Source organism: Mandrillus leucophaeus, unplaced genomic scaffold, assembly GCF_000951045.1.
Source record: "Mandrillus leucophaeus isolate KB7577 unplaced genomic scaffold, Mleu.le_1.0 Scaffold3, whole genome shotgun sequence".
Classification (NCBI taxonomy): domain Eukaryota; kingdom Metazoa; phylum Chordata; class Mammalia; order Primates; family Cercopithecidae; genus Mandrillus; species Mandrillus leucophaeus.
The window spans coordinates 1,113,145-1,123,939 of NW_012103142.1; the positions used below are offsets into that span (position 1 = coordinate 1,113,145).

A 10,795-nucleotide genomic window follows, 5' to 3' on the forward strand; every position below is an offset into this window, starting at 1 on the left:
TGAAGGGGTCTCCGGGAACCTACTTTTTCTTGCTCGCCAACTTGCTGTGTGACCTTCGGCAACTCATCAGGCTTCTCTGGGCCACCATTTTACGGGGGACGGGGAAGAAAATAAGGGAACCCCCAAGATAATTTCCTAGGGCCTTTGCTGCAGAGTCCTTAAGTATTCGAGGAGCACACTTTGCGTGCACAGCGTATGGAGGAGACAGGCTTGAGGCCCAAGCGGGCTTATTACAAAGTGAGGGATTGGGGTTAGGCCCTAAATGTAGTTCCTACAAGACAGGCCTCTGATGTTCCGAAACAGGTGGAAGAGACGAGCGTTTCTTGGCCTCACTGGAAAGGGCCTCGGGCCTTCGTTTAGTTCGTGGGGGGTTGGCTGAGGGGGATTAAAGGGTCCCCAGCAGCAAGAGGTGGGGGAGGCACCAGATGGTATGAGAGCTTCCAGGGAGACCCGCCAAGATCTCTAGGCAGGCCGGGCCAGGCTCTCTGGGATTCCGTACTGGCTTCGCCCAACTGGAACCCCCTCGATGAGGGGGCCTCGGGCAGACCTTATATGAGGTCAGCACTCGTTTAGTTGATTAATTTTGATGTTTAGTTTGAAGGGGGACCTGTGGTGTAATATAAGATTCTAATCATTGCCTGTAATTGCATAGCAGGCCAAGCCACTAATGATGGAGCAGGATAAATCACCAACCACCTTGTTTAAAAGGGTCTCCAAGTCTGAAACATTATAAGATAGAATAATTAGCAAAGTCCCGCTGTCTGGAGGGTCTCTTGATGCTTGAGAATGGAGGTCCTGGGCCCTCCAGAAATCACAAGTTTGGAAAAACGTTTTTTTCCTCTCATTGGGGTAAAAACTCTTTTTTTTTTTTTTCTTTTAAATTAGACACGGGGGTCCCACCGTATTGTCCAGGCTGGTCTCGAACTCCTGACCTCAAGCAGTCCTCCTGCCTTGGCATCCCAAAGTGCTAGGATTACAGGCATGAGTCACCTCACCTGGCCCATAAATCATTTTCAAATGGTCTAGTTCTTATTTTGGTTAGAGTGAAGATTTCTTTCCATTATTTTAAGTTTTTCTAAACTATTACCTAGTTTGATCCTTGAAGCAGTCAGGAGTAGTTCAGGCAGGTACCTTATAATTACCTTGATCTTACAGATTGAGAGGGTTTCAGAAGTGGAGCCGCTTGGGCCCACCCCTTACTGTGGGCAGGCAGGGATTGGTTACTGGAAAAATGTGTAGCCTAGGCCTCCGGCATCTCATCTATCTGTAGCCTGTGGATGATAAGAACTAGGATGAAGATGTGGAGAACTGTCGTTTCTAAGCCTGTAGTACAGGGTGTTCAAAATACTGGTTGCAGGCCATCCTTCCAATGGGAAGTTTTAGGAAAACTAAAAATTGATAGACCCTTAAGAAGAAGGAAGATGCTAGAAAATGACCAAGAAGCTTTTAGGATGAGCCCTGCCAGGGGGCCAGCTAGGGTCTGTTAGACGGTGCATTTCAGTTGGGAGAATTCCCTGCCCATCTGACAAAGTCCCATCTGACTCCAGTTGGGCAGAGAAGGGGTAAGGGGAAAGAGGATGGCCTTTGGCTTTGGGCTCCCTTTCCTCCACCACCTCACCCACACTGTAGCTTCAACCATCTCTTCCCTCCCTCAATTATACCAATCTTTGAATCGTCCAGGGATTTACCCTGGGTGAGAACAGAGAAGAGAGCTGATGGGTGGGCACCCCCTGGCTATGTGATTGGCTCTTTTCTGTCCTGAGTCTTGGACCTTGCCAGACAGGCAGTATTGTCAGTGAGGTGGGCAGGGGATCAATGTCCGTAGCTGCCAGATCGCAAGGTCTCATTCTTTCCATTTTTTCCCTAGTCCCCACTGAACTGCGTAGACTGGGTTTTCTCTTAAAGGCAAAGGGCAGCAGTTGGCTACAGAAGGAGGGGATGCTGGCAATATGTCAGACCCCACCTCCCCACACCTTTGTCCCAGGGCGGCCTCACCCATGTAGCTAGGTCTGGGCTGGCTGTACCTCCTGGGACCCCCCCACCCTGCTCCATTGGGGCGGTGTTAAGGCAGGACAACAAAGAGCCCTTCTTAACAGGAGATAGATAAGGAGCTGATTAGGGCCAACGGCCCTTCCCCGCCCTTGGCAGCATCTGGGGGTGGGCAGACCCCTCCATCCTGGGCAGAGTAGGAGGCCTCGGGGCCTCTGGGAGCACAGTTTTCTGCAGTGTGCCTTGAAGGTACGGGTGATGAGGAGGTAGAAAGTGGCTGAAGTGAGATGTTTGTCTAAAAGCACTTTTCTGTTTCCCAGCATCCCAGCCATCACTCTTCCACCTGCTCCTTAGAGAAGGGAAGATGAGCGAGTCGAGCTCGAAGTCCAGCCAGCCCTTGGCCTCCAAGCAGGAAAAGGACGGCACTGAGAAGCGGGGCCGGGGCAGGCCGCGCAAGCAGCCTCCGGTGAGTCCCGGGACAGCGCTGGTAGGGAGTCAGGTGGGTGTCCAAACCTTTCCTTCACTCGGTTTACCCTTTGGGGCTAGGGAGGTGCCTGGAGTTTCATTCAGCAGGCGAGAACATGCATGGAGGGTGCAGAATAATTCTGTGCAGTAAGCATGTGGGTGTGTCCTCCCACCTGTGTGTACTCCTGCCGCACTTGCAACTCTGCTCAGATCTCTAGAGACCACCAGGAGAGAACGGGGGGCCGAGGAATTCAAGATGAATTCTGAAGCCAATGGCAGAAAGTCAAACCTAAAGCACCCCAGAGGTCATGTACCCAGTGCTTACTTAAAACATTCACCTTTTTCTTAATTTCCAGTCTACTGTGGACCGGTGATTTTAAAATGTAGTAAAGATGAATGAACAGCCGGATGCGGTGGCTCACGCCTGTAATTCCAGCACTTTGGGAGGCAGAGGCGGGCGGATTACTAGGTAGATTGAGACCATCCTGGCTAACACAGTGAAACCCCGTCTCTACTGAAAATACAAAAAATTAGCCAGGCCTGGTGGCGGGCACCGGTAGTCCCAGCTACTCTGGAGGCTGAGGCAGGAGAATGGCCTTGAACCTGGGAGGTGGAGCTTGCAGTGAGCCGAAATCATGCCACTGCACTCCAGCCTGGGCGACAGAGCGAGACTCTGTCTCAAAAAAAATAAATAAATAAAAAAGATGAATGAACAAAAATAAAAACACACAGAAGCTCAGGGTTTTTAATAATTAGTTTCAGTGCACGTAAAATGATTTTTGTCAATTTGCTGTAAAGTTTCTGAGTACTTACGGTTGATTCTTGTACTTCCTCATCCCAGGTGAGAAACGGGTACCTGTGTGGGCCTGCACCTGTTCATGCACAGGCCATGTTATGAGTAGTTCTGGAATGGGCATTGCCCCTGGCACTGTAGATGGAAATTGAAGCCCAAGAAGTCAAAATGTTGGGGAGTTTGTGTCAGTGACCCTCAGAACCCTGGTGCTGCTCTCCCCACAAGGTCCTCATAGAAGGATGAGGCTGCCAGCCTGGCACTGTGGGGCACCCTAGGGAGCATGGCCACTTGGGCTGGCGGGGGGGGGGGCCGTATTGGCCTCTTACAGAGGCAGCTGTCACCCAAGTGAGGGGTGGCTGTTGGTGAAGCCCAGTTACTTCCCTTCCCTGGGGAGGAGGTAAGAGGAGTTGAGGTTGACCTCTGCCCTTTAAACATGATGTAGGTTGTTCACCTGCAGGTTTTCCCTGTCCATAAGGTGGAGAGTGGTCTGTGCTGACCTGGGCCTAGGGAGACACGAGCTGTGATGAGTCTGCTGTGTTGGAATTCGGCAGCCACCTTTAGAGCCTGGGGTGGGATCATTTGTCCTCTTAGCCTAGCTCCCTCAGCCTCCCCTCCTATCCCAGCTGTTAGCCATGGTCAGTGGGAGGTGTCAAGAGGGGTGCTGGATTACTGGATCCTGGTTATAGACAGGCCATGGGCAGCCCCCTAGGAAACAGTAGCTGGCGCGCCTTCACCGTGTACCTTCTATGCATTATGCAGCAGCTTTTTATTCTATTTAGGGCTTATTAAAATTTCAGTGGGAATGATGGCAGGGATCTCTGGGGTCCGGCTGTAATTCCCCTTCTCTGGGGGCAGCCTGGATGGGCTCCAGGTTTGTAAGTGCAGGCAGGGAGTGTGTGTCCAGCATAGGTCATCTGAGAGGGTGGGCAGTGATCACGGGACAGTGCTAGATAACCATACATTACCCATTTAATCTCCATGACAACCCTGCGAGGGAAGTCTTTACCATTTATAGATGAGGAAACTGAGGCTCCAGCATTACGTATCCTGCCCAAGATCAGTGTCAGAACTGGCACTTGGGCAGAGCCACCTAACAGTATCTTTCTGTCCCCAGAATGCTTTTCCTAGGGGTCTTCTGGGCTCTTGTCATTTTGCGTCTTAGAAATCCGCAGGGAGGCAAGGGGAGGGATGGGAGGCACTTTGCAAAGATGCTCAAACTGGAGCTTTGGATCCTGAAGGGATTCCTGGGTCAGAGGTGGTTCTTGGTTCTTGCTGACTTAACCTTGTTGAGGAGGCAGAGGGCTGTGTCTTCTAAGGGGACAGAAACACAGGTAGTGACTGTCCCTGACTATCCTCTCTGTCTTTACAGAAGGAGCCCAGCGAAGTGCCAACACCTAAGAGACCTCGGGGCCGACCAAAGGGAAGCAAAAACAAGGGTGCTGCCAAGACCCGGGTGAGACTTGAGATGGGACCAGCCCTGGGTGGATGACCAGCAGAGGATCCCCTTGTTGGCTCCATGGCCACGGCTGTGGGGAGGTCTGGGAAGGGGCTCAGTCATCCCAGTTGTGCACCCCCTTCCCTGGTACAGGGGTGGCAATGAGTCTTTGCTAATTGGGGAGAGTGGGGCAGTGACTAAGGTCTCACTTCTGTGGGGTTGGTCCTGCCCAGGACAATGCGGAGATGAGGTCAGAAGTCCCACGGCTTTCCTGATCTAGAGAAAGGCGGAGTGGGGAGAGTGGAGGGTCCCTGCCAGCCCTTGGGCTGAGAATGTTACCTTCTCCTCTTGGGGTCCCCTGGAGCCTGAAGGGGTGGGGACAGGCAGCAAAGGCCAGATTCACAGTGGCATCAGCCTTTCAGAAAAGTTGTTTTGTTTTTTATTTTATTTTTTCTAAGACACGACTCATATCCTCTGAGTCATGGGTGGAGATGGGAGTAGGGGGCGTGTGTGTATGTTGAGGGGGCAAATGTGGCTGGCCAGTCATCGCCAGCTGGACTTGGGTGGGCCTGTTGGGTGAGAGTGTTGGGCCGCCCTGAACAGGCAGGTAGGTCTGCCCCTCCCTCACCATTGGGCATCAGGTGAGCACTGTTGAGCATTTTGGACTTAGGAGATATTTTCTCTAACCCTCTAGAAAACCACCACAACCCCAGGAAGGAAACCAAGGGGCAGACCCAAAAAACTGGTAGGTGAAGAAGCAGACTGCTGCTTACCTCGTGGGCTCTTTGAGTGAGGGTGTTAAGAGTACATAGTACCTAATGCTATGCACGCCCTATGGAAAGGCTGTCCCTGACCTGCTGGGACATCAGATTTTATAGAAGTCCAGAGCGGGGAGGGTGCCTGGCCTGGGCTGTGCCCATGAGAAGTGAGGGGTCCCAGGTACAAATCAGACCATATCCCCCTGCCCTGCCCTAGTTGTGTGGGGGGTCCCTCTCCTGCTCCTAGAATCCTCAGAACTTCTGGGGGAAATCTGGGAAGTCATCTAGCCTGTGTCCCCCTCAATTAGAGATGAGGAAAGGAAGCCACAGGGGCAAGGTTTGTCCTTCCTATCATCCTCTGGAGAAGAGAAACAGTGAAGGAGCTGGGCCCTGGGAGGGGTCAGTGCTGGAGTTCTGATGTGACCCACCACACTGCACTGAAGGGCACCATCCACTTCTGGGCCCTCAAACAGCTGGTGGAAAGGCTCGGTGGGCTGAGTCAGGAGGCTGCCTCTAGGGGGCCACTGCAGTTAGGGTCACCCCAGCCTTCCAGCTCCTGGCCTTCTCTTACCCCCAGCCTGCCCCCTCAAATCCCTGAAGCTGTCATTCCTCGAGCTGAGCCACTGCTGGGGTGGAGGGGGGTAGGGGGTGCTGCTGGCCAGGCCCCAAGAGTGAGTAACAGGAAACAAGTTGTTTTGGAGTTTGTGCCTGGCACGGGGGCTGTAGCCCCGTGTGGTGTCCCGACATTCCCGCCCAGTGAGTGAGCCCCGGCGGCACACACTTCCCCTTCCTCCCCACCCCGGCCTGGGGTCAGCCCTCGGCCACTCCCGAGGGCCAGGGCACCACAGCGCAGCATCTGCCCCTGTGGGCCAAGGACCTGGTTCCCCTGCACCCACCAGAGGGCTCATGTACCTTCCAGCCACCCCTTCCCATTTCCTCCCCCAGCCACCTCCTCCCCACCTCTTCTCCCCTAGGGAGCCAGTCACGTCCTGAAGCTCAGTGCTGCCCTGAGCTCTGCCCTCCTGTGCTCCATGGGCTTGGGGGCCAAGGGGGCTTGGCTTCTGGCTCTGGGTGACAGCAGCATGTGTGTGGGGTTTTTTCCTCCTTTTAAATTCTTTTTATGAATGAAGCCGGGCCGTGGAGGTTGCTGAGTCACCCACACACTCAGCCCTGACTCATCCCTCTTCAGGAGAGCCAGGGAGTGCAGGGAGCGGGTGGGGGCCAGCCTCTGGGGGTGGAAGAGGGGGGCCAGGCCAGAGCTCACACCAACAACTGCCCACCTCACAGGAGAAGGAGGAAGAGGAGGGCATCTCGCAGGAATCCTCGGAGGAGGAGCAGTGACCCATGCGTGCCGCCTGCCCCTCACTGGAGGAGCAGCTTCCTTCTGGGACTGGACAGCTTTGCTCCGCTCCCACCGCCCCCGCCCCTTCCCCAGACCCACTATCACCACCGCCTCTGGCCGCCACCCCCATCTTCCACCTGTGCCCTCACCACCACACTACACAGCACACCAGCCGCTGCAGGGCTCCCATGGGCTGAGTGGGGAGCAGTTTTCCCCTGGCCTCAGTTCCCAGCTCCCCCCGCCCACCCACGCATACACACATGCCCTCCTGGACAAGGCTAACATCCCACTTAGCCGCACCCTGCACCTGCTGCGTCCCCACTCCCTTGGTGGTGGGGACATTGCTCTCTGGGCTTTTGGTTTGGGGGCGCTCTCTCTGCTCCGTCACTGTTCCCTCTGGCTTCCTGTAGTGGGACCTGGGAGGGTTCCCCTGGCCTTAAAAGGGGCCCAAGCCCCATCTCATCCTGGCCCGCCCTACTCCACTGCCCTGGCAGCAGCAGGTGTGGCCAGTGGAGGGGGTGCTGGCCCCAGGATTCCCCCAGCCAAACTGTCTTTGTCATCACATGGGGCTCACACTTTTCATCCTTCCCCACCTTCCCTAGTCCCTGCACTAGGTTGGGCAGCCCCCTTTGGCTCCAGGAAGGCAGGAGGGGTGTGTCCTTACTCCCGCTTCACTGTGGCCACAGCCCCCTTGCCCTCCGCCTGGGATCTGAGTACATGTGGTGGTGATGGAGATGCAGTCGCTTATTGTCCAGGTGAGGCCCACGAGCCCTGTGGCCGTCACCTGAGGTGGGCTGGGGCTGCTCCCCTCACCCTACTTTGCTTCCGCCACTCAGCCATTTCCCCCTCCTCAGATGGGGCACCAATAACAAGGAGCTCACCCTGCCCTCTCCCAATCCCCCTCCTGCTCCTCCCTGCCCCCCAAGGTTCTGGTTCCATTTTTCCTCTGTTCACAAACTACCTCTGGACAGTTGTGTTGTTTTTTGTTCAATGTTCCATTCTTCGACATCCGTCATTGCTGCTGCTACCAGCGCCAAATGTTCATCCTCATTGCCTCCTGTTCTGCCCACGATCCCCTCCCCCAAGATACTCTTTGTGGGGAAGAGGGGCTGGGGCATGGCAGGCTGGGTGACCGACTACCCCAGTCCCAGGGAAGGTGGGGCCCTGCCCCTAGGATGCTGCAGCAGAGTGAGCAAGGGGGCCCAAATCGACCATAAAGGGTGTAGGGGCCGCCTCCTCCCCCTGTTCTGTTGGGGAGGGGTAGCCGTGATTTGTCCCAGCCTGGGGCTCCCCCTCTGGTTTCCTATTTGCAGTTACTTGAATAAAAAAAAATATCCTTTTCTGGACTGGAGTCTACTGTGGTGTGTGCCCCTAAAGCCTGGGGCAGGTAGGGTAGGTGACACTTGGGTTCTGGCCCTGTCCTTCAGGCTGTGGGAAGGGAGGGGAAACAGCACTGGAATCACCTCAGAGGAAGGTCATTTTAAGCCTCTTGATGAAATCAACAAAACCCCTAGCCACAAAACGTTTTATTTACAAAATATATACTGAATACTATACATCTGGCCCCATCACCATGGAAACAACTCCAAAGCCCTCCTGGGGATTTATGCCCAAGCCAAGCCCAGGAGGGCTAGAGAAAGCAAAGGTGTCTCCCAGCCGCCCCCATCCCAGAAGGAAAACCTCCCATGAGTGCCTGTGGGTGGGCAGTGAGCTCGACACCCACAAAGGGCAGAAGGCCTGGGGGCAGTGAGGTGATGGTGAGGGCATGGGAAGCAGATGCTGAGGGTGGGTGGAGGGAGAAATGGAGACCCAGCACCCAGCAGGGGGAGCCAGGGGAAGCAGGCTGACGGCAGGCCAGGCAGTCCAGGACGGCAGGCTCTGAAGGGTGGGGCAAGGGGGTCAGGTCACGTCTTGACATCCAGCAGCGGCATCCGCTTGTGCTGGTAGCCACTCTGCCAGCCATGTACCACCTGTCGGGCAAGAGACCACACCACAAGGCTGGGCTGTGTTCCCTGGGAGTCTGCAGCACTCAGTTACAGCCCAAGTAAGCAGAACCAGGCTCTGGTTTCAGTGTGGACGAGTATGGCTGGGAACAGGGCTAACCCCCACCTTGCCTCATTCTCCCCCTGGCGCCCAAGTGCTCACCTTGGGGTCTCCCATGTCAGAGAGCAGCTCCTGCTCAGCCTCATGCAGTTCCTCGGCTGGGTCATAGCTGTACATGGGGAGCAGGTGATGCCGCAGCCGGTCCACCCTGGGGAGCAGGGGAGGGGACTCAGCCTAGGAGGCCCCCCAACCCTCATCAAACACCTGGCTGCCCCATCTCGCCTCCCTCTCCCAGGCAGGGGCACTTCCAGTGGGTGCCTTTTGGGACACACTATAGTTCCAAGAATACAACCCTGATTCTACAAAGGGACTTTCCCCAGTGAGTAACCTCAGGCTGGGGCAAGGAAAACAAAATTCAGGCTTATATCAGGATGGCTTCTTTCTTACAGAAAACTCAAAGCCTATGAGCAGGAATTTCAGAATGGGTGTGGGGATAGGGCAGGTGGGGAGACAGGGACACTCACCGCTTTTTCTTCTGTACATACATCACCTGCAACAGAGACACAGCACTGTGGGGGCTGCTGAGCCCGGGAAGGCCCACAAGCAGAGAGAGGCCCACCTCCACCCCCTTCACTCCCTCAACAGGACAGTGGGGACTCTGTGCAGACTGGACCAGGCCCCCCCAGCCCCTGCCTTAGCAAAGCTGTGGGTGTCTGTGTGTGTATATGAGGGCTCCTTACCACAGCCACCACCACCCCGACCAGGGTGATGAGGAAGAAGGGCCCCAACACATAGCCCACCATGGAGTCGCTGTTGGCCTGGGGGGCATTGGGCACAGTGGTGTTACTCATGACATCAGCAGCCGGAGGGCTGGGTGGTTGGTCAGCATGGGCAGTGGCACTTCGGGAGGGCGCCTCCACTGGGCTCCCTGGGGAGGAGGAAGGGAGGTTATCAGTTGCACCCAGGTGACATCCAGACTCTGGATCCCTCCCCCAGAGCTGGAGATCTATGAAAACTGGTCCCAGGTCAAATCCTGGGAGGAGGGATCCTCCAGGTAGATGTACCGGGTGTAACCCTCCAGTGAGTCTTGGCAAATCCTGGCAGGAAAGGGGATCAAGGGAAGGCCTGGATCCAGGGCTGAGTCCTACCCAACTCCTATCCCTATATCAGGGCGGGGCCCAGCTAGAGACATTTACAAGTCTCAACTTCTGGGGAAAGAAGTGCAGGTTTCCAGTGCCTGCCCCAGCCCTTTTGGGGCATTGGGCTGCCAGTACCTGTCCAGTGGAGCAAAATGGATAAATGAGGTCTAAAGGAGGGACCTGCACTGCAGCCAGGGGTGAGGTGGGAGCATCTGAAGGAGTTCCGCTTCCATCCTGGTCCAATCCCACTTCAAGCGATGGGCTCCATGCCTGAGTTCTATGCCCTTGTCCCTGGTGTCACCTCAGACATACAGCCCGAACACCCTCTGCCCCATCGGTTTCGTGTGCCAGGGTGGACACGAGTGGGTAAAGCTGGATTGTATCTTCAAGATGATGTCACCTTCCTCTTGTCTCCACCCAGGGCTCCGCCCAGGTCCCTCCCCTCCTGGCCTGGGCTGACAGGCAGAGGTGGAGAGGGTCAGTCCCCATCGACAGAAGCAAAGAGATCGTCCTGGGGCGGTTTGCACGCTGATGGCCCAAGGTCCGCGACCCAGGTTCGCTTGAGTCTCTATCAGAGGGCAAGGTATGAACGACCTACCCCCGTGTCCGTAGGGCACGGGGCATCGAGCTTGCCCTTACCCAGTCGTATGCTCATCGTCCCAGGCCAAGGGGGCATGCCAGGGTGGGGAGGGCGTCAGGCCGCTGCTAGGATGCGGGCCAGCAACAGTGGACAGGAGGTGGTTCCCACGGCGCTGGGAGGCTCAGGCCGGAGGTGGGGGGTGTTGGGGGACGCGGATGAGCCGCCCCGCGCCCGAACATCCTGGAAGCCTG

General features: G+C 55.9%; 2 protein-coding genes across 15 annotated transcripts in view; one reads left to right on the forward strand and one right to left on the reverse strand.

Annotated features, from left to right (window-relative positions):
- HMGA1 (high mobility group AT-hook 1) overlaps window positions 1-8,128 on the forward strand; it is a 19,642-nt gene extending 11,514 nt beyond the window's left edge. For 2 of the 9 annotated variants that reach the window (XM_011986505.1, XM_011986506.1), the window contains exons 2-5: window positions 2,310-2,488; window positions 4,617-4,700; window positions 5,377-5,427; window positions 6,728-8,128. In XM_011986505.1, the coding sequence (XP_011841895.1) occupies window positions 2,354-2,488; window positions 4,617-4,700; window positions 5,377-5,427; window positions 6,728-6,781 (324 nt within the window). In that variant the 5' untranslated portion in view covers window positions 2,310-2,353 and the 3' untranslated portion in view covers window positions 6,782-8,128. Of the gene's footprint in view, window positions 1-363; window positions 558-885; window positions 980-1,689; window positions 1,801-2,309; window positions 2,489-4,616; window positions 4,701-5,376; window positions 5,428-6,727 lie in introns of those variants that run through there. The other 7 variants (XM_011986510.1, XM_011986507.1, XM_011986512.1 and 4 more) reach the window with 7 other exon arrangements.
- A 161-nt stretch (window positions 8,129-8,289) lies between these two features.
- The window catches only part of LOC105544189 (chromosome unknown open reading frame, human C6orf1), a 17,796-nt gene continuing 15,290 nt past the window's right edge, over window positions 8,290-10,795 (reverse strand). The window contains exons 1-5 of one of the 6 annotated variants that reach the window (XM_011986517.1): window positions 10,604-10,792; window positions 9,626-9,753; window positions 9,350-9,375; window positions 8,928-9,033; window positions 8,291-8,752 (exon numbers count right to left, since the gene is read on the reverse strand). In XM_011986517.1, the coding sequence (XP_011841907.1) occupies window positions 8,413-8,752; window positions 8,928-9,033; window positions 9,350-9,368 (465 nt within the window). In that variant the 5' untranslated portion in view covers window positions 9,369-9,375; window positions 9,626-9,753; window positions 10,604-10,792 and the 3' untranslated portion in view covers window positions 8,291-8,412. Of the gene's footprint in view, window positions 8,753-8,927; window positions 9,034-9,349; window positions 9,376-9,565; window positions 9,754-10,603; window positions 10,793-10,795 lie in introns of those variants that run through there. The other 5 variants (XM_011986514.1, XM_011986513.1, XM_011986515.1 and 2 more) reach the window with 5 other exon arrangements.